The sequence below is a fragment of the Myotis myotis genome, unplaced genomic scaffold, assembly GCF_014108235.1.
Source record: "Myotis myotis isolate mMyoMyo1 unplaced genomic scaffold, mMyoMyo1.p scaffold_m19_p_1, whole genome shotgun sequence".
Classification (NCBI taxonomy): Eukaryota; Metazoa; Chordata; class Mammalia; order Chiroptera; family Vespertilionidae; genus Myotis; species Myotis myotis.
The window spans coordinates 94,713,533-94,737,749 of record NW_023416313.1 but is presented as its reverse complement, the minus strand read 5'-3'; the positions used below and the strand labels follow the sequence as shown (position 1 = coordinate 94,737,749).

At 34.3% G+C, this 24,217-nt stretch overlaps 1 protein-coding gene across 2 annotated transcripts in view; it reads right to left on the bottom strand.

Moving 5' to 3' along the window:
* The window catches only part of DNAJC1 (DnaJ heat shock protein family (Hsp40) member C1), a 207,247-nt gene that overhangs the window by 109,423 nt on the left and 73,607 nt on the right, over nucleotides 1–24,217 (bottom strand). For both annotated transcript variants that reach the window (XM_036345225.1, XM_036345234.1), the window contains exons 2-6: nucleotides 13,555–13,656; nucleotides 13,027–13,073; nucleotides 5,842–6,007; nucleotides 4,886–4,983; nucleotides 3,832–3,925 (exon numbers count right to left, since the gene is read on the bottom strand). In XM_036345225.1, coding sequence (XP_036201118.1) covers nucleotides 3,832–3,925; nucleotides 4,886–4,983; nucleotides 5,842–6,007; nucleotides 13,027–13,073; nucleotides 13,555–13,656 — 507 coding nt within the window. The remainder of the gene's footprint in view (nucleotides 1–3,831; nucleotides 3,926–4,885; nucleotides 4,984–5,841; nucleotides 6,008–13,026; nucleotides 13,074–13,554; nucleotides 13,657–24,217) is intronic.

The window sequence follows — 24,217 nt, the reverse complement described above, 5'->3', positions numbered from 1 at the left end:
GGAGTGACTTAGCATACGTTGTTGGCCAGCATACCTCATGCCACACAACAACAGAACTAATTACCACTCACAACCACATGCTAATCATTCACCAGTCGTTGTTTACCAGTGGTGACTCCTGGATTTAAACATGTAGACTATAGTTGTAGATATGTAATATTTATTTATATTGGCAAAATTACTACAGTGTTTTTTCCAATATATGGCCTATTTGCTAAAATGTGTTTAAAATAACAGTGAATTAATAAAAAATAACCCGTTAATTTAATTACAAGCACATCTTGGTTAAAAGAATTTTAAAATTAATAGGCTGTTAATTTTCACATATGACATACGGACTGGAAATTTTGTCCGTTAATCCAAAGTCCATTAAATCAAGGCCCACAAAATCAAGGGTTTACTGTATGACTGTATTAAAACTACTGTCTATGAAATTATTTTTGTACACTACCTAATACACAAAGTGGGCACTTCATTGTCAAGAATCTTACTCATCTTTCCTGACTCAATTCATGTAGTTTCTCTTTTTATTTTTTGATTTTTATGTTTCTAATATTTTTAAAAAATTGATGTTGAGACAGAGGAAGGGAAAGAGAGTGAGAGAAACATTGATGTGTAAGCAAAACATTGATAGGCTGCCTCCTGCATGCCCCCTAATGGGGATAGAGCCAAAACTCAGGCATGTGCCCTGATAAGAAATTGAACCAGCAACTTTTGGTACAGGGCTAGCTCCTTTTTTAAGTTTTCCTTTGCCATCCCAAATAGAGACAATCTTGTCTGAACATTTACAGAAATCATTGTTTATACTACATTTGTGAAGCTTATATACCATATTGTATAATTATTTTAATTCATGTGTTGTTTAATCTGACTGTAAGATCCTAGAAGAAATATTCATCTCTATTGCCCGTTATAGTGTCTTGTTCTGATGTTTAATACTTTTTTATTGAACCAGCTATTTTTTGAAAGTTATAATCACAAAAAGCTTGACATATCAAATATTCAATTAAATATTACATTAAAAAAGACGAAAAGTGAGTAAAAATGAGTTGTTTCTATGAAAACCAACTGGATGCTTTGGAAAGTTCAATAGAAGAATTGCTACAACCAGGCCAGTGTGGCTCAGTGGTTGAGTATCAACCTATGAACCAAGAGGTCGCTGGTTTGATTCCCCATCAGGGCACATGCCAGGGTTGCAGTCTCGATCCCCAGTGAGGGGCATGCAGGAGGCAGCCAATCTATGTTTCCCTCTCATCGATGTTACTATCTCTCTCTAAAAATCAATAAAAACATTTTTTTAAAAAAAGAGTTGCTAAAAATGCTGTTAACTATACGTAAATCAATTAGGAAAGACTGGGGAAAGTCATAAAAATCTCTAAGGATTATACAACTACATTGCTCACAAGTGTCTAGTTTAATCCTTTTTTAAAGGTATTAAGTGAAAATCGTCCTTAAAGAAGCCAAGATTATAGGTATGGTTTATGCAAGAAAGAGGACTCCTATTTAAAAATAAATAATGGCCCTATATCACAGGAGTGATTAATAAATTTAAAGTACAAGCTTACAATGTTTAAAATTGTGTGTATCATTTTTTATACTTAGGGCTCTCTTTTGACAATGTACCAATTAGCAACCCAAACTGCTTCAGGTAAAGAGGGTTTCTTTTAAATTTCATAAATAACTTATTTAAGAAGATCTCAGAAGTGTCACATAAAAACTACAATGTTGCAGATAAGACACATGTATTCACATTACACAATTTTATGCAAGAGAAATTAATACAAAGGTTACAGCAGACTGAAAAAAAAATCAGACAAAAATCTAATCCTAACAGCAACTATTCAGTATTGCTTTGCTGATGCTTATGAAAACATAAGCTATGTTTCTATATCTAAAATATTTTGACAATTACAATTTATATCAGAGTCTACTATATTACATTGCTAGTGAACATGAGAAAAACTAATAGTATGCTCTCAAAGCAGAAATAAAATATCTAGTATTTGCTTACACAAAGAAAAATTGTCTCATCTTTTCTTCTTGGAATGCATTTATGAGGAAGAAATAATTAGACCAAAATTGTAAAAATTAGGTACAAAGGTTTTAAAAATCAATCGCTTTGCATCTCAAAACTGAAAGGCAACAGGTATCACCAAGTGAAAACTGTAAAAGTCAAACTGATCTAACAGTTTAAGAAAACAGAGTTTCTAAAGAAACGACAGCATTTTTTGTAAAATTCCTTATTTCTTATAAGTTTCCTACAAATTTATGATGAGGCAAAACACTTAGTATGTCAGGTCTAGATACCACAGACCGGTAATTTAAAATAACAATTTGTAAATCTAAACCATCTTAACATATTGGTTCTATTTCTGCAAATGACCCTAAATGTTAACCAGAAATACGTTATTTTTACCAAATAAACTTTGTTTCAAATGACTTAAATTAGAATTACAAAGAAGTGTTTCAGATAGACATTTTATGTGATATTCTATTTATAATGTCATCTGACTATACTTTTAAATTCATCAACACTTCGGTTTGCCTACTGCACAGATGCTAAAGCTGGCAAAAAATAATCACTCAAAAAACCTCCAACATAAGAAAATATGTCTTAAAATATTTTTCTGTCACATCTTCTCATAAAAAACAAACAAACCAGCATGACATATATACCTTCCCTCTTATTAACTCTTATATATATGCCATACAAGGATTGAGGATTTTATTAAAATAAACAACATAATATGCTAAACAACTTAAAAACAAAAGCTTTTACATTTACCAAAATACTTCAATTTCCTCTACTAACTGTAACCAAAATATATGCTTCAATAAGCAATAAGTATTAAGGTAAACTATTTTGATAGAAAACTGGTAAATAATTTCTCAAAAGCTAGGAACAAACATATTAGTGATCTTTAGTTCATTTCCCTTCAAATACAAAATTTTTGTTATGAGAGGATAAAGGAGAATAAAATGCAGAAGTTGGAGGCATTCATTGCCTTAAACAATTAGGAAAAGCAGTTCTGATATATGAAACATAATGTGGGTAAATCTGGGTAAAAATTATCTGGCTCTCTAGATTTATCTAAATATTTATTTTCTGAAATGAAAAATTTCCTTTTAAAAATTACACCCTCAAAATTTGTACACCAAAATTATTATACATACTTTCAAATATTATATTTATGTTTTGGGAATTTTCTAACCAGATGCAATAATTGTACTTAGCAAAGTAATAATTTAACAAAATATGCTTTTGTGTGTTAACAAAAAAATAAAAATTGGCATATAAATATAACATGTACCCACATTCTATGATTGATCAAGACTAGCACAGAAACTTTGATTATCTTCACTTAAGACAGAATATCTTCACTCCAAAGTTACAAATAAAATGGAAAACTACATTTTTGCATAATGAGATGCTCCTGTTAACTTTTCTCTTATACTATATACTTAACTGCTACTACAATAGTGTGTGACAAGCTATTTGAGCCCTGTTCTTTTTTACTGACTGCCTTAAAGATAACAGCAGATTAAATTTTTGTTGCTTTTGTGTTTGTTCTATAGAGAGCATTTCCACCCCATTTTTCCAGTGTTTTGGAATTCTAAGGTGTCCTAAAAGCAATGTAAGAGTTATAAGAATAGATAACTAAATTATTTTAGAACCATTCTAAATTAGGTATACAAAAATACTATTCAATTCAATCAACATTAGACACATCCACTGTACATCAGCATTCAGCAAGCAAATGTGAGCATAAATTATTTCATGAATAATTAAAATGAAAGCATCTAATATTATATGAAAGAGGTACATTTTACCTGGATTAGATGAGGCAATGCTTTTAGTGTAAGGCAAAACCAAATCCCCAGCTTGCATGGAAGCAAATCATGCCATTGTGGTTTCATCAGTAACCTAAAGGGAAAACAAAAGCAAAGAAGCAAAATATAAACAGAAAGTTGGGAGACAAAATATTTTTATAAAGATCATAATTTCTGTTTTGAATGACTTTCAACAAAAAAGAAATTTTCAACGAAATATTTATGTTGGTTATCATTTATTCTGACTTATTCTATCACAAAATACAGTAGTTACAATAAATGCAGTATGTATAGCAAGTAAGAGAAAGCTAAGATTTTGGAAAAGGAGACTCCTAATCAAGTTATAAAGATAAAGAAACAAAAGATCTCTTTCCAACCTAGACTTTCATTAGTTCTGCAAAATGAATTCTTAAACCTTATGATTACTTCAGCTATAAAAGACTAAACATCATCAGAGTGTTCCCCAGTGCTGACAAGCAGATATGAAGACTGTAGCATAAACAAACCAATAGATAAAAATTAATGTCATTTGCAGTTCACTGAAGCATTACTCACTGATGTCATCAGAACAGAAGACATGCAGAATAGTCTCTGATCTCCATTTCACATTGATCCATTTCTGTCCTGCTGTGTGAACTATTTAAACCCTTTATTTCTTTCTATGAATCGATAGAAGAAATGGTAGTATCTTTCAGAGTATACTGCATATCACTGCCTCTATACATATTGTCACTCCTGAACGAAACACTAAATGGTAGATTTGTCTAGTAATACTGTTTCTAAAGTTCAGTCTACAAATTTTAAACTATAAGAACTTGGAAGTTTAATTACTTAAATATATATTAACACGTCACAAAGGGAAAAAACTTGTAGCACTTCTGCTTAAGATCAGAACTTGTCTCATAAACTAATATGTCATATTATTAGTCTTTTAAAAACCCTACTACAGATGTAAATGTTAGCATATCTGAAATGGATATACATTTGAAACTGGATCACATTAAAGAAATATTTTAAAAGTTTCAAATTATAAAATATTATTATATGGTCCTACCTTTCATTTTTTTCTGAAGCACCAAGTTTTGATAAATCCGCACTCTTGCCACCTGTCTTTTTTTTCTTTTCTCTTTTTTTTCTACTAAGCAGTTCATCCTTAATGTGGAAAGAATTATAGTTACAGGTTATCATTAACATGTACTTTTCAAATGTTATCAAGAGTCTACTGTGAAGGGTAAACATTATAAGGGAACATTTATGCAAATGTATGTAGGGTCCAACATGATTAAGTAAAATCATCAATCTTTAACAATAACTGTTGTCATAGTATCCAGTCCTTAAACACACATGAAGTTTAGCACTGTCAGTCATGTCTATCTCCATAGCAATCAAAGTTTTCTAAGCAGAGAAAGCATTCAACTTTTTCTCGTTCATCAACTTTAGTAATGTTACTTCAAAAAGAATGAGTAAACAGATGCTAAATCTGATAAATGTTTATTGTCAGCATGCAGCTATCCACAGTAGAATATACTATGTAGTAGAATGTATTAGACTAAGAAAAATGTAATAACCTTTTAACCAACTGATCTATGAATCATGCAATTATACTAATTTCAAGTCTTAGTTAAAAACTTTTAAAGTAAACATTGTTTATATGAGAGCCTGTGACACAAAATTTCTAAAATCATTTTTACATGAAAAATATTTTTATCTGGAAGGTGATCATTAAGAAAAATGGCTCTAGTTTCTACCTTCTAATTTTCAGTTAGATATTGGGGATCTTCACAAAATTTTATAACAAACTCAAAGTCACATTTTTAAAAAGAAGGATATTTTCTTATAACCTAGGCTATTCTTGACTTAGAAACATATCAAACACTAACTACTGAGCACAAAACTATTAAAATGAGATTTATAAAAACATTGAACTTTTTATCAGTTGAAAAATAAATGTTTGAAATTCCATATAAAATTAAGGAGGCTAGGATCATTTGATTTATTACCAATACTTACCAGTTGTTTTTCCAGGTAGATTGACCACACCACAGCATAATGACCCACTGTGAGGATAATGAACAAAAGTAATGCCAGCTCAGCATTGCTCATTTTTCTCACCCGCCTGTAGTAGAATACGGGCTGTCGCCAATCTGGAAGTCCATTGATCAGAATATCATCATACCTACAGTAGCAAATATAACAGTTTTTCAAGGAAAGTTTGAAATAAAAAAACTTTATTTGTATCCATATTTAAAAAGAGAAAAAAGAAAATAATTTCTCCAAAATAGATAACATTTATGTAAATTATCAGCATTACAACAGCCTATAAATTGAAAGCACTGTGTGTAGGTCCAGTCGCAGACAGCCTTCAAAGGGGTGCATAGTAATAATTGTGGACACCAGAGCTTGTATTTTTATGAGACCCCAATGATGCGACTTCTGGAATGCCATCTAAACTAAAGGTGCCATACAGTCTATCTCTATCACAGTCTGCTGTAAAGGCCCCACCATGAAGTCAGCAACAAAAGGAAGGATCTCAATGGGAGTGGGGGTTGGGGGGGTGAAATCAAGATAAGAGCTCTATTTGTTACCATGAATTATACATTAATTGAATCAAATTCAGGGTAAATTTTCTAGTCAATGCTTTCTTCCGCCACCTCTGTACTATGGTTCAAGGTTGAAATAAATATATTATTTTATCAAAACTTCTTAATAATGTAAAAGCCTATAAAATGAGCCTCTTTTAATTTTGTATTACTCACATTATGTTAGAGAATTTAAAAAATGCCAAATTAGAGATGTGTAAACAACCTATGCTTATGTCAGATTTCTAAATAAAACTGTTTATTTGCAAACATTTAAGTGGCAATTTTCTCACTTTTGGCTTTGCTGGAGGGGAGATCATAAATAAAAGCTTTCCTAAAAATGCATTTAAATCAGCTTTCTTTAGAATAAAACTTCAGTTAAATTTAAATATACCTGTCAGACAGTTATTGTGGCAAATGTTTTTAAGGTTAAAAATCAGGAATAGCACTTAGGATTGTAAAACTCAAAATGGTCACAAACACTGTTCGTTCAAACACACAACCTGTTAATCTTAGTGGAACACAACTCATTAAATATTCTAATCACACTATTTCCAGAATTAAATCTTCACTGAAAGGCCTAATTTGGTGCAACACATTGACCAAAATATTTTAATTAAAAATATTCTGAGTTAGTCGCATGCCTAATTACAGGAATAGAAATAGGGCCTATATTGTCAGGCAGGTCAGTAGCACTCAGTAGTAGGTTTTTCTCAAGTAAATTGACCGATCTAAGAATAATAGCGCAGCTGCTAAACTGCCAGTCTTGACATGTAAATCAATTTAAATGCAACAACTGCAGTAGCTACTTTTATAGTTATTAAATTGATACCTTGGAAATATGCTTAAAAAATAAAGCAGAGGACTTATTACAGGCAACTTTTTTTCTGCAGAAAAATAGTGATTATAAATTCAAAATATATTTTATTAGCAAATCTAGAAAACCTGATTTAATCAACTTAAATTATTAATAACAATAGACATCATAATAACTAATGTTTAGAGCAAAGGAAATTAATTAGTACCGAACTCTTAAAAGACAAATTGTGTACAAGAGTCTACAAATTAAAATGTTGTGTAGTGGCTGGACCAGAAAAATTTCAATATTTAAATATTCTTTTTCAATATTATAGCAATTCTTGAACACGAATAGAAAAACAATAATATGAGTTCATCAAAAGCTATCATTCCTTTCCTCAAAAATTTATATTTAAATCTATCTTTGTAAAAATGGACTCATTTTAAATTACAAATGGATTGGTAAAAAGGTTTCAAGTGCTATAACGCAAGATGACAACAATTGAATGAAATCCAATGAATGTTAAGTCTTGAATTTATTCTAAATCTATAATGCACTTCAGATTTGTTGAGGGGAACAAAAGGTGACTATAAAAATCATTATTTTCAACTAACCTCTCCCATGAAATAACTTCATGAAAAAAGTGTGGTTATTAATAAAGAGCACCTAAGAAAGTAGCAACCATTACCTAACAGCATTACTAAGTATTAAATTTGATCTGTACTGAAAGAAAACACAGCAGGACTCACAGTTATGAATTTTATATCAAATATTTTATCACTACCATTGATGAAATACATCTCTCTTAACAGCGACTATTTTCTATCCCACATATAAACTGTACTCAGTGTACAGCCCAATTTAAGACAGCAAAACCTCTCATGCACTGATCACATTTAACAGAACTGGATATTTACTAGGCTGTTTCTGCCACTCTAAACAACAGTCTCCAAGTATTAAGCTTAGAATCAATGCTCTATTGATTTTATTATCAATGAACATTATGGATCACAGGCCTGGCCATTTTAAGGAAAGGTAGTTTCCATTATAGTCTGTTTTTTAGAATATATGCTGTTAAAAGATAAATCACTGCTTTTCTGAAATACTGAAAACAAAGATATTTTTAAAAATATACAAATACTATATTCATATGTTATTTAAGAAAAAAATGTGTTGACAACACATAACATTTTAAAAATCACTATGGTATGCTTTTCTTTATTTAACACATTAACACTTAAAATGTTCTATAACCCAGCTCATACAAACTGCTCTTAACATTTTGTTAAAAGCAGATTAAGAATGTATACATGCATCAATGCGTTCTAAAAAAAACAGAAAAGTAAATCTCTATGATGAAAATATAATTAATGCAAAAAACCATATGGAACTATAAAGGCATTATCTTGGAAATTAAAACATTAATTGATCAATTCCATGCATCCGACATATGGTCTAATATACGTTTACTTTGTTTGATGTTCTTAAAATGTACATGATGGACATAAAATAATGGTTACATAATCATTAGTGAGTCCCATTCTACATTCTGCAATTCTTCACATATATTTAGCCTAATATAAACATTGGAAAGCAAGTAAATCTAAAAATATTTAAATTATCAGGAGATAAAAAATTAATGTAAATTTAAAACAGCTTATTTTGAAATATAAAACAGTAACTATGAAACTAAAATAGAAAACGTGTATATTATGAAAACAAATATGTAAATAAATCTATCATTTGCCTAAAGTATGAATTTTCTATCATACTAAATTTTTAGCTTTAAACAATAAAGCAACATCACTTACATCACACTTTGAACCTTAGAGTAAAAATCAATTGTACAAAGATCACAAACAGGAAACACATCTAATTTAATTCACCTTACTCTCCTTTATTAAAATAAATAAATAAATACACACACACACACACACACACACACACATATATCTATCCAAAACCATGGTACACAGCACTTTATATATATTGTATATAATAAATGTCTTATATCTTCTAATTGAGGAAAATATTAAAATTTCTTAATTTCAGGTTAATGTTTTCATTATTATTATAAATTAAAAAATTATTTTTTATTGATATCAGAGAGGAAGGTAGAGGGAAAGAGAGATAGGAACATCAAAGATGAGAGAGAATCATTGATCAGCTGCCTCCTACACACCCCACACTGGGAATGGAGCCCGCAACCTGGGTTTGTGCCCAGATTGGGAATAAAACCGTGACCTCCTGGTTCATTGGTCGAAGCTCATCCACTAAGCCACGCCGACTGGCAGGTTAATGTTTATTTTTATTCAAACACACCTGTAATCAAATTTACAATAACTGGTAATGGATTTGTAGAAGTTTAGCAGATTAAGGTTGAGATAACTATAGTTTTCATCATTGGATTTGTAAATAAAATATGATTTTATTTAGTAAACTAAAAAACAACACTCAACTTTTACCAATATAGTACCATAAAATAGACAAAAATATTAAAGTTGTACAACTGGGTTAGCAAAAGAGTATCAGTTAAAAATTTATAATAGACTTTAAGCAAAAGTAAATATGCTAATATTACCACAGCACATTCTAGTGTATATGTTTAATAAATGATTCGTATCTACTCAGTACTTTATTTCAGCTAATACTCAGGGCTTGTATAGAAATTTATGAACAAACAAAGCTGAGCTGTTATTTCCCCCAATAAGCAAATTACCTAAGGAGTTTAAAAAGGGCTACTATGTTAGGCTTCCTTACACTAACCAGGAAAACATGTTATTTTCACACTATAGCTGATGCCTTTGAGAGAAAAAAAGGCTTATAAGTTTGTTTACAATTGCATCCCTAGGAATCTACCCAAGAGAAATGAAAAACATCTGTGCGCACAAAGACTTATATGTGAATATTCATGGCAGCATTGTGCATCATAGCCAAAAAGTGGAAACAAACTAAATGTCTACCAGTTTGTGAATGGATAAAGAGAAGTGGTAGATGGAATACTATTCAGCAGTAAAAAAGAAATGAACTACTGGTATATGCTACAATATGGAGGTATCTCAAGAACATTGTGCTAACAGAAAGAACCTAGGTGTAAAAGACTACATAGTACACGATTTCGTTAATATGAAATGTCCAGAAAAGATAAATTTATAGATACAAAAAGATCAGTGATTGCCTAGGGTAGGGGTCAGAGTGGGGATTGCTTGCAAATGAACTAGAGGAAGTGTTTTGAGGTAATAGAAATGTTCTAAAACTGGATTGTGGTGGTTTGCACAACTCTGTAAATTCACAAAAATCACTGAATTGTATACTTCATATAAGTGACTTTTATGGTACACAAGTTATATCGAAATAAAGGCTGTTTAAAAATAAAATAAAGTTTGTGCCGAAACCGGTTTGGCTCAGTGGATAGAGCGTCGGTCTGTGGACTGAAGGGTCCCAGGTTCGATTCCGGTCAAGGGCATGTACCTGGGTTGCGGGCACATCCACAGTGGGAGATGTGCAGGAGGCAGCTGATCGACGTTTCTCTCTCATCGATGTTTCTAATTCTCGATCTCTCTCCCTTCCTCTCTGTGAAAAATCAATAAAATATATTAAAAAAAAAATAAAAAAATAAAGTTTGTTTTTTCCTTAAAAAAATAAAAAGGTTATCCAGTTTGCTACTTTATTTATTTCACTGCTATCCCCTTTTCTACCAAAATTTAAATAATGCACCTGATTTCAGTGAAACACGATTATGTAAGGAAAATAAATAGGAAAACATGTCTATGACAATTTTCCAAATCGCAATTCCTGTAAGTTACATATTTAAAAGCATGTATTTAACGAATATTTTTATAATAATTGGGATACCAAAAAAATTTTTTTTTACCAGTGTAAGACAATCTTCTTTTAGAAGATAAAACATTTTTTTTCTTCCCCCTAAAGGAATTATAAACATTAGGTGATTGTAGAGGTGATTTGGTCTATATGTTTAAATAGTCATAGGTCACCTGGCCTGAGGCACAAGCTTTAGAGGAGTGATTCTTAGCTTGATTAGTTAAGACTTTTGCCTCAGGGGAAACCAGTTACCAAAGAGCTACTTGTCCCTAAAGGGGTATAAATACTACAGTTGTGTGTATAACTGTCAGATCCATTGTTTCCATTCACACTCTAAAAGAAATGCAAAGGAAACTAACCCTAAAAAGAAAATGTTAGATGAGTCTATAAATAAGAAGTGATTTGTTCTGAAAAGAGAGAAATAATTTCAGCAATTGAAAGAAATTGTTACAAAGTTTACTAACTTTTAAGAAAACAACAAACAAAAAGCCAAAATCTGATGCCAAAGATGTAGGGAGACTAAATAAAGCTATCTTTACAGACACATTCTTCCTGTGTAAAACAAAACTTGGGGCTCACTGACAGAAACCAACTAGAAAATATGCGCAGAATGACCAACACTTCTTTCAACATACTTCTAGGACTCTTTCAACACTATGGATTATCTCAAACCAGAGGAATGCTGGCTATGGTGTCTGGACCAATGCCAGCCCTTGTTATAAAGCAAAGAGCACTTCAAGAGAATATCTTGAATCCTTGCTTTGCAATCTGACAAACTGAGGTATTCAAATTAAAGAGTTAGGATGAGGACCAAGAGCGATAGCTAACATTTTAGGATATAGAATAATTCCAGACAATATATTTGAAGAAAGATTTAGAATGCCACAAAGCATCATTCTGGGGGGTTATCTTTAAGATATATTAACACCCATATTTGCTGGCCTTAGCCTAAAATCTCAAATACCTACTTTTTTCTTTAAAGGTACTCTTTTAGTGTAGAAGAGCATTTTCTAACTGCAGATTGTGGCCCACTAGTGACTCATGAAATCAATTTAGTGGATGACAACCAGCATTGTTTTAAAAAGAAAAATGACTAGTCTAGCCTAACCTAAAATAGAAAATATCAGTCTGTTTCACACATACAAAAAGTGTTTTGTGAAGTTTTTGTTTCACTGTGTCTGTCTGTCTGACCTGAGGCATGATGCAAATGTATTTCTTACTGTGGGTTTGACTGAAAACACGTTGAAGCCCATTGCAATACTGTCTACATTCCACACATTCTGAAGTAGAGAAGAGGAGCCTCTCTGCAGTCTCTCTTAAATCACTGGCACTACGAACTGCTGTATAAACATATTACTACTCTCCGAAGGGGGCACAGAGGCGTCTCCAAGTGAGGGGTTGCCTCCACTAACTAACCCTAAACGCAGAATCACTGGAGCAGAGGAAGGGAAGGGAAGGGGACAAAAGAAATGAGAAAGAAGCAAATATTTTTCCTTCATTCCTACCTTCTACATACTCCTATAAGTTTGTTCTCTCACCCAAAAATTGGGTTTATTATTTTGTGAGTGAGGAAACATCGAGATGGTAGTAACTTGAATATCACTTAGTCAAATTCCAAAACATTTAAGGAATAGGAAAGAACAAAAAGGGACCACCAGGCACAGATGAGAGCTATTACTGACATATAAAAAATGAGTGGACATTTGTCTGAAGTCAAGTGGTGTTTGTATTTCCCAGGGCCTGGACACTTGTTAAACATCTTACCTAATGAAGCCACAACTTGCTAATATTCTGACTCATGATCCTGAAGACTATAAGTATTGAATCAACCTAGCGAAAATTTTCATATTAAGTAACTCTAAATATACATTTTAAAAACACTGCATACTTTGGAAAAATAAAATACTAACTTATAATAAATAAACTGCTTAATGAGACAATTTTCCCCTGTATAAACTGAGACATCATAATTCAAAAACAGAAATGAATACTCACCTCTGCCTTCGTTCATCATCCTTTAAAACTTCATAAATGGCCACCAACTAAAACAGAAGCATTACTTTAAAATAAAAATACTCTCAACTATAAGAAATCACTTAAGAAGGTGAACACGCCATAATGCACATGCAGAAAACCCTATGTGCTCATAAGTAAAATGAACAGGTAAGACCTTAATTATAGGTAACATTTTTTTGTTTTTAGTAGAACCTTCAAAGGTTAACAATGCTTGATACCAAAATAAATCTTTGTGAAAGATGCAAAAGTAATAATTATCTTAACATGTGCTTTTTAAAAGCAAAAGCTGTAATTTAGACAAGAAAATTACGACACTCCAAGAATTCGAGATTCTAAAATAAAAAATGCTGGTGAAAACATATTTTATAAAAACTGAATAAACATACATACATTATATTTCTAAACAACATCTTCATTTTCAAATGGAATTATTCTACATATAAGTTACTATTTCTACCATAAACCTTAATAAATTTGTCACAAAACATAATAGCATATTTCACTTACTTGTCTAAACTGAGTTTCTGCATTTTCATCTTTATTCTTGTCTGGATGCAAAGTTAATGAAAGCTTACGATATGCTTTTCTAATGTCTGCAGATGAAGCATCCTGGAGGTGGTGGGGGGAGGTGAAAAACACACAAAGCAAACTTTGTCAGAAAAAGAAATTCCCAGAACCTTGTTAAGATCTGAGAAGACAGCCAACCAAGTGCAGGACCCCAGGCAATGTAATCTGAGCAATCAGTCAGGCTATGCAACTGGCTTGTCCCACATGACTGAACAATTATTCAATCTAATTTGGCTCTCATCTTAACTTTTCATTACCATACAGTCACTTAAAGAAGACAGTATTTGGCAAAACTTTTCAAACACTTGCCTTCCTAAAATTAACCAATAAATCTTTTTCAGTAATTAAGAGATCAAAAAAAAACAAATTAAAAATTAATACATCTGTGTGCCTTCAAAGGTCTTTATTTGAGAATCTTAAAGCCAGTTTCTGAATTGAAGGTCTACTATATGTGGTTTCTTGTTATTTATATTGAATTTGCCATAAAAAAACAACCTATGGAATCTCAATTCATGTCAGAACTATGCCTATTGGAAGGCAGTTAAATATGCATTTATCCAAAATAATTATAATTAAAAGTGTTATGTATATTGTACTTAACACTTTGTTTTTAGTACTTTAAAGGGTGTTTTTAATGGTATCCAGTTTCTAAAATCTGGTTTGCAGAAATAAATTTGCCTACTACGTATGTATTACTAATATAGTTTAAATATATTTGAAAGGTCATGATAGTTCAGTAAGAGTACTTTGGATTAAGTGGATGTTAAAATTACATTTTATGTAATCTTGGGTGCACAGGTAAACTCAGAGAACATCACTTTACATGGCAATTACAAAATACAGTAACAAACAATAATAAAGTAAAATAACAAAGAACACTGTCACGTTGGGATTAAAATTTTATTTCCACTAAGTTTAAAAGTTATCCCAATGACTAACGTGTTCAGAGTGGGACAAATGATAATAAAGTTGCTTATTAAATTTTATCTCATTTTATAGCTGAATATTTGTCCAATTAATTCCTAAAACTACTAAAAAAGTTCAAATGACTGAAAAACCAAACCAAAACAATCTGTATACCTAGGACTAAATAGCTGTTAAAAGAGAGTTGAAAAGAGGCAAAGTAAGATAATAATTAGTCTGTTAAGCTTTTCTTTATAAACCATTACCAATATTCTGGAATTTATTGCTACAGACTATCAATCAACTTAAAAGTTTCAACTGAAGTGTGAATATTTCTGTAACTTGTAGAGGGCTGAGGAGCTATAAAATTAGCACCAAGTAAGTTTTGTGGATAGTACGGTTATAATTTTCACTCTAATTTGTTAAATGGAATTTATGTATTCCCTATACCTAAATAATAGGTGACATAGTGTAGAAAAGGATGATTATTTATTGAAAATTGGTGATAGAATTTTGTTGAGCAAAGAGGTTGTATCAAATAAATAGTAATTTGGGACTTTAATTTTAGATTGTATTAAATTGTGACTACATCACACTGAGAAATTCCTAACGTGTAGATTTCTTATAAAGTAAGACTTTTTATATATTTTCTTGTGTTACAAAATTAATACATGCTTTTTGGAGCATCTATGAGTTACTTAAAAATAAAAATGACTAATAGCCACTTAAGGCAGTTCCCTTCTCCCAGTCTTGGCATGCTGAACCCAATCCTCCAATCTTTTCTTCCCACAATATGTACCCTAAATGTAAATATGACCAGATGGCTCTATTCTAAACCCTTCAATAACTCCCAAGTGCCTTCATCATTGTCTTTTCCAATAATTTAGCTTTATCTCCCACTACCTTGGCCCATCCTCCTAGTTGCCCAGATCATTAAATTAGGTGACCGTTTTTCTAATGTGTAATGATCTTTGGTTTTGCACCCAGCTGTAGATACAGTTTTCTCCTGACTAAGGAACGAGCCTTTCAGCTACACACCAATATTGCCTGACTATTTTCCTCTTAAAAATTTGCCTTATAGGGTTATTTCACCAATAAGCTCCACTTCTCAATAGATAGAACTAAAAACCTCAGAGTTTTTCTTACAAAGACATGCTCTAAACAAGCAGTACCTCAAACTAGCTTATGTATTTAATTTTAGTTAATTACTTAGTGACTATTAACTTATTTTTATCTTTTCAACAAAGCTATGACATTAGGACAGTTGTTACCAGGCCCATTTTACTGGTGAGGTGAGGCAGAGAGAGGTTAAAGTAATTTGCTTAAGTTCATGCTGCTGGTAAATAGACAAAAATAGAATTAAACCCCAGAAAATGTTGCATCATATTCAGAGCTCTGTTGGCTCTTTGGGTTCAGTTAGTAGATCTGGGCTTTGTCACTTCACAAGGGGCGACAACTTTGGGAAGACAATGAGAACAACATTTTTAAAAAAAATACAGTAACTACATAAACCAGTAATATAGTCATTTATTATCATTATCAAGTATTCCCTATGGTACACAATTATATGTTCTCTACTTTTATACCACCAGCAGAGCAGTAGGCTTGTTTATACCAGCATCACCACAAATATGTGAGTAATGCATTGTGCTATGATGTTAGGACAACTATGACAACACTAGACGATAGGAATTTTTCAGCTCCATTATAATCTTATGGGATTGCTGTTATATATGCAGTTCATCATGGATCATAATGTCATGATATGGTGCATAACTATATACACAGTATACTTGACATATCAAGTTCATGAGTTTTTCTGATATCGTGTTTCCCATTAATTCATCTATTTTTAAGTAGTAGCCAGAAGTAATTCTGGAGTTCACAAATATTAGAAACAAATACTGTGGAGAATTTTTTAAAATAAAAAAAGGGTATTCAGTAGGTACGAGAACAACATTCTTATTGATTTGATAAACTATATGGAAAACATCCACATAACTACATTGTGAATAAAGTCAATTGCATTTTTAAGGGTAAAGACCCTAATATGTTAGGGTTTCTAAAACATTTTATATCATATTTCTACTGGAGAACTGAATGCTAGAACATACATCTCCTATACAGATCTTTTACCTCTCTGGATTGCAGAGAAATAATTTTGAAAGGGTTATGGGTGGATTAGCCATATTTGACCAGTAGACATCAGGAGATCTACTGGGTTCAATTGCCAGAATTCTTTCCCTCTAAATTGGATAAGGTTTTTTGGCAAGATGGACATGAATTATGTTAATACTTGGATGACCTCTGTAAAGAAAAGACAAATAGTCATTCTTTAAAAACAAACAAACAAAAAACAACCCCACAAAACAAACAAACAAACAAACAAACAAACAAAAAACAACTGTGAAAGGAATATGTTTGTCAAAATTGTAACAATGCAATGGGACAACAGCTAAAATGGAAGGGTAGGAAACTCCAAGGGCCTGTCCCTGCACAGAAACAACAAATAATCTGGCAAAAACTGTCCAAATTAATCTTATCTGCACTCTGAAAATCAGTCAAAAGGTTTACAGCAATCAAGCAAGCGCTTGATCAAGAAAAAGGCAGTTGATTATCAGGTAGGGTCTTGAAGATGCCAATCTAGATTCTTGGTGTGGGTTCCCAGTGCTGGAGGAATCAAAGCAGACTTTGTTCTCAAAATTTGTGTTTGTTTGTTTGGCCTGTCACTGACTCCCTGACAAATTGTGTAAAAGGCTACCCATATTTTATCAAATATAGAACTCTTCCAGGGCAAAGAGGCAACCATCCAGGACATTTGTCAAAAACATTTAAGGGCAAATTTGTTAGCTGGTGCAATCAGGGCAAGGGATAGCAATTGGGATATACCATAGGCACATCAAAAAGCTTGAGAAAAAAGATTAGGGAGTAAGATGCTTTGGAAATACAGGCTTTTGAGAAGCTCCCACATAGTCCTTAAAAGCCATGTGCATACCCAAGGAGGAGTACCTACTCAGAAAGGGTGTTTAGAGTCTTCTGAAAAAACCCTAAATTCCCACTACTGGCTAATAGTTAGGCTGTGCTCAAGCAGAAAATGAAGGCTAACGGAGAGTTGTAAACTGCCTAGCTAAGGGTTAAATGCATGCCACAATATATAGGAACCCACTAGCAAAGACTGTGGATGAGTCTTTTCCAAACCTTTAAGGAAATCTCTGCTGAATCATTAGCTGGCCACTAAGCTAATGAAATGGAGACATCAGTGGCCACACATGGCAAAGAATATATACTTGACAAATTTAGTTTAGAAAAGCCACTAAACAAACACTGTCAACCAAAGAAAGAAACAAACAAAAAAAAACCTGGTGTGGTGGAAGAATCTAATTACCACATTATATACTCAAAATGTCCAGTATTTATTAAAAATTATAAAGCATGCATAGAAACAAGAAAGTCTGGTTCACACATGGGGAAAAAGAAATAGAAGCTGCCCCTGAGGAAGTTCAGACATTGGACTTACTAGACAAAGATTATAAATCAACTATTTTAATATGCTCAAGAGCAAGTACAAAGAGCTAAAGAAAGTATGAAAATAACTTTTCACCAAATCTATATATATAAAAAGCCAGCAACAGGAACACTGGAATGACCAGCTGCTATGACGCCCACAGTGTCCAGCGAACTGGCCCGATCAGGGGGTGGGGCCGGCTGGTCAACCTCCTGTGGCCCCTCCCCCTGGCTGGCCCTGCCCCTGATTGGCCTCTCCCACCCCGATAGAGGGCAGGGCGGACTTTCCCCCAGGCCAGCCCTTCCCCTGATCGTCCCCCACCCCAATAGGGGGCGGAGCCAGCAGCCAACTTCCTGAAGCCCCGCCCCATGGCCAGCCCTGCCCTGATGGGCCCCAACCACCCCAATCAGCCTGCAGCCTCCCTCGGCTGGTCCCGCCCCTGATCACCCCCCAACCCCAATAGGAGGCAGGGCCAGCTGGCCAACCTCCTGCAGCCCCTCCCCCCAGCCCCACCCAAGAATGGCACCCCTACCCCAATCGGGGGCAGGGCCGACCAGCCAACTGCCTGCGGCCCCACCCCCAATCAGCTTCACCCCCGATCTGCGCCCCAACTCTGATTAGGGGCAGGGCCGGCTGGCCAACCATCCATGGTCCCTCCCCCAGGCTGCTGGCCCCCGATCGGCCCCTTACCCCATTCGGGGGCGGGGCCAACAGGCCCACCGCCCACAGTCCCTCAACAAGGCCAGCCCAACCCCAAATCAGCCCTCACCACCCTGATCAGCCTGCGGCCCCTACCCCCAGCCAGCTCCGCCCACGATCGCCCCCCCCACCAATCGGGAGTGGGGCTGGCCAGCCAACCTCCCATGGCCCCTCCCCCAGCTGCTGATCCCTGATCGACCCCCCCACCCCAATCGGGGGCGGGGCTGCCGGCCAATCGCCCGCAGCTGCTCCCCACAGCCGGCCCGGCCCTGATAAGGCCCTGATTGGGGCGGGCTGGCCAGTCAACCTCCTGCCATCTCCTCCTCCCAACAGGCCTGGCCCTGATCCACCCCCCATAGGCTGGCCGGACCCCACCCATGCACCAATTCGTGCACTGGGCCTCTAGTTTATAATAGCAATAAAGAGACAGAAATTTTAAAAAGGAACCAAAGAGAAATTCTGGCTTGAAAAATACAATAACTGAGATAAAAAATTTTCTATAGAAGGCTCAAAAAAAGATTTAAGCAGGCAGAAGAAAGAATCTATAAAATTTTAGATAGATATATTGAGATTAACCAATATGAGGAACAGGGAAAAGAATATAAATAAATGAAAAGAGCCTTGGTAAGCTACCACCAAGAGTACCAACATAAGGAGTGTCCAAGAGGGAGAAGAGAGATGAGGACAGAAAAAATTTTTTGAATAAAAAATGATTAAAAACTTCCAAACTTCGATGAAAGACATAAATATACACATCCAGGGTCTCAATAAATCCTAAGTAAAATAAACTCAAAGAGATCCACACCTAGGAATATTATAACTAAATTGTTGAAAGACAAAGACAGAGAAAATCCTGAAAGCTGCAAGAGAAGCAACTCAATATACAAGGGATTCTCTATAATATTAACAGCTAGTTTCACATTAGAAACCATGGAAACTGGAAGGTACCAGAATGTCATATATAAGGTGCTAAAAATATGTATTAACCGAAAATTCTATATACAACAAAACTATACCTCAAAAATGAAAGAGAAATTACGATATTTCAATTAAACAAAAGTTGAGAGTTCACGGCTTGTAGAGACTTGCTCTACAAGAAATGCTCTAGGAAGTCCTTCAGGCTGAAAGGAAAAACTACTAGAAAGTAACTAAAATCCATATGAAAAAATAAAGGACACTGGTAAAAATAACTATGTAGATAAATATAAAAGTTAATATTCAAGTACTTTTGTTTAGTAACTCCATTTTTACTCTATACAATTTAAAAGACAGTAACTATTAAAACAGTAATTATAAATCCATGTCCCACGTAAAATAACAATATGTCTATGTATAAAAATGTAATGTGTGACATTAACTATAGAAGGAAGGGGAACAGGGCTATATAGAATATGAAATTTTTATGACTGAAACTAAATTGGTATCAATTCAAATTAGATTGCTGTAAATTAAGATGTTAATCACAATTCCCATGGCAAGGACTAAAAAAAAAAAAAAAAAAAAAAAGAAAGTCTATAGTAAAAGAAACAAAAGGTAAATCAAATGATACACTAGGAAATCAGATCTGAAACAAAAGAAAGCAGTAAAGAAGGAATTAAGAAACAAAGAAGAAAAGAAGATATACAGAAAACAGAGTAAAGTGGCAGAAGTAAATATATATTATTAGTGATTACTTAAATGTAAATGATTAAACTCTGCAATTAAAAGGCAGAGATTACCAGAATGGATTATAAACAAACATGATTCAACAACATGGTGTCTACAAGAAACAAATTTTAGAACCGAACAGATAGAAAATGAATGGATAGAAAAAATATTAAATGCAAACAGTAGCCAAAAGAGTGGGATGTCTATATTAACATAATATAAAGGCATAATATATTTTAAAACAATTTTTAAGAGACAAACAAAGACATTATATAATGACATCAAGGTCAATCCATCTAGAAGATATAATAACCCAGCCGGTGTGGCCCAATGGTTGAGCATTGACCTGTGAACCAAGAAGTCATGGTTCCATTCCCAGTCAGGGCACATGCCTTGGTTGTGGGCTCAATCCCCAGTAGGGGGCATGCAGGATGCAGCTGGTCAATGATTCTCTCTCATCACTGATGTTTCTATCTCACTCTCCCTTCCTCTCTGAAATAAATTTAAAAAGTTATTTTTTAAAAAGCAGTGCTCAAAAGGAATTTTACAGCTATAAATGATGACACACACACAAAAATCTCAACCTAATCTTTTCTGCCTTAGTGGACTAGAAACACAATAGCAAACTAAACACACAGCTCGAAGGAGAAAGGAAATAAAAAAGATTGGAGCAGAGATATATTAAATAGAGAACAGAAAAACAACAGAGAAACCACAAAGCTAAAAATTGGTTCTCTGAAAATGTCAACAAAATTGACAAAACTATATTACAGTGAGAGAAAGGAGTCAAATTAATAAACTCAGGAGTGAGAGTGGGACATTATTAACACTCTTACAGAAATAAAAACAATTAACTGTATGCCAAACAATTAGAAAACCCAGATAAAATAGACAAATTCCTGGAAACACAAAAACTGACTCATGAAGAAATAGAAAAACTGAATAGAACTATAACAAGTGAAATGACTGATCAATTAAAAACAAACAAACACACAAAAACTACAGGAAAAAAAGCACACACCCACCAATGCCTAACGAAGAAAAGCCCAACCATCAAAACTAGATGATTTCCTAGTGAATTCCATGAAACATTTAAAGAAATCACAGTCCTGTTCAAAATCTTCCAAAAACTACAGGAGGAAGAAATGCTTTCTAACTTATTCTATGGGACTTTGATATCAAAGACAGACAAACACCACAAAAAAAGAAAACTATAGACAAATATCTCTTATGAATATAGATGAAAAATTCCTCAACAAACTTCTAGTAAACCAAATACAGCAGCATAAAAAAAGGATTATATACCATGACCCAGTGAAGTAGATTTATCCCATGAATACAAGGGTGTAACAGTGTATGAAAATCAATGAAAATAATAATACACCATATTGATAAAATGAAGATACACATAACCATCTCAATGCAGGAAAAAGTGATAAAATCCAACATTGTTTGATAACAAAACACTAAACAAACTAAGACTAGAAGGGAACTTTCTCAAGTTGATAAAGGCTATCTATGAAATGCCCATAGCTAACCTCATATGGTAAAAGTCTAAAAGCTTTCCCTTAAGCTAATAAGGAGAATATCTGCTTATGACACCTTTGTACTGGAAATTCTAATCTAAGCAATTAGTCAAGAAAAAGTAAAAAAAGGAACCCAAATTGGAATGGAAGAATTAGTATTAATTATATTCACAGATGACATGATCCTATACATAGAAAATTAAAAAGCATCACAGAACAAGTATTAGATATTAGAGTTAATACAATCATATGCCACTTAACGACAGGAATACATTCTGAGAACTTTGTTGTCAGGCAGTTTTGTTGTGCAAACATCACAGGATGTACTTACAGAAACCTAGATGATATAGCCTACTACAAACCCAGGCTATAAGTTAAAACCTATTGCTGCTCCTAGGTTATCAGCCTGTACAGCATGTTACTGTACAAAACAACATGAGATTAAATCAAGCACAAGAGCAAATAATACAATTGAGATGAGATTGTTATGATGACATAACATGATACACTGTTTTACAGCAAACTTTTTTTAATTAAGTAGAAATAGTACACTCTAAAATAACAACAAAAAGTATAGTATAGTAAATATATAAACCTGTAACATAGTTGTTTATAATCATTATCAGGTATAATGTACTGCACATAATTGTATGTGCTATGCTTTCATACAACTGGCAGCCCAATAGGTTTATATCAACCTCACCACAAACATGTGAGTAATGAATTGCACTATGACATTATGACAGTTATGTCATCCCTAGGTGAAAGGAATTTTTCAGCTCCATTATACCTTACTAGAGGCCCAATGCACAAAATTCGTGCAGTGCCTTGGCCTTGCCCACCACCACTGCTGTGGCTTTGTCTGGAAGGAAGGACGTCCGGAAGAACATCTGGTCTGATTAGCATATTATGCTTTTATTATTATAGACTAGGGGTCCAATGCATGAATTTGTGCACCTTGAAAGGAACTGTGGGCCATGAGGCTGAGGTAGGCACAGGGGTGGGTCTCGGCCCATCCTCTGCGCCCCTGCCCAGCCCCTCCTGCTGTAGTCCCCTGTCCCCTATCTGCCAAAAGCCCCGCTCCCACTGCTGCTCCCACACGCTGATGGCGTGGAGTGATTGGGGCCAGCGCCAGCATCAGGTGCCAGTGGTGGCTGCTGCCCTGATCGCCCCTCAGGAGCAGGAAGAGGTGGAGAAGCCTTCAGGGGAGATTGGGCCTGGCTGCCACTGTTCGTACCCACTGATGGCGTCGAGTGATCAGGACCGGTGCCAGGCACCAGCAGTGGGTGAGGGCAGCAGCTCCAGCGTCAGCAGCAGGTGTGAGCACCAGGTGGGATCACAGCATGCGGGAGCCAAGAATTTTCAGTAACCACCAAAGGCTCACCCCGATGACAGCGACCGGTGCCCTGCCTTGGTCTGGCAATCCTGCTCACCTGCTCCACCATCCTGCCGCGGCTGATGCCTGTCATGTCCTGCACGTGCCCCCTGGTGGTTAGCACACATCATTGCAACCAGTTGTTCAGTTGTTCCACTGTTCGGTCTATTTGCATATTAGGGTTTTATATATATAGATGGAACCACTCTTGTATATGTGGTCACACAACAACTTTACCTTCTTCTGCCTCTGCCTACTGCATTTTTCAATAGCAGAGCCAAATGATCTCATCTGAAAGCTGAGTCCAGAAAGGTTTTATATATGACACAGGAAACATTTAAAATCTGTCATTCACCTACAGTAAATCCTCAGTTTTGCAGACCTCAATTTAATGGATTTAGGATTTAACAGACAAAATTTCCAGATTAAATGTCATATGTGAAAATCAACACCCTGTTAATTTTAAAATGCTTTTAACTAAGATTTGTTTATAATTAAATTAACAGGTTTTGTTATTAATTCATTGCTATTTTTAACAAATTTTAGTGAATAGGACATATGTTGGGAAAAAAACTAGTAATTTCTCCAACATAAATAAATATTACATAGCTACAACTCTAGTGGACATATTTAAACCCCAGAGTCACCACTTGTAAATAATGTTTGGCGAATGATTAGCATGTGATCACACTGCATCACACACGGTAATGGGTCTGTTGTCCAGTGGCCTGACTTTCTGCAACGGTTTTAACTCCAGCTGGCCCAAGGTTCTGACACATATGCTAAGCCATGCACCAGCTGTGTGTATTTGTTTACTCCTAGTGACGGGTGAATGCACACATTTACTAAACCTATTCAGTATAAATTTAAAATTACTGAAATACATGTAGAAAACTTTCCTGTGAAACTAAACTTCATACATACTTAATTGTAATTACAAAAATGTGT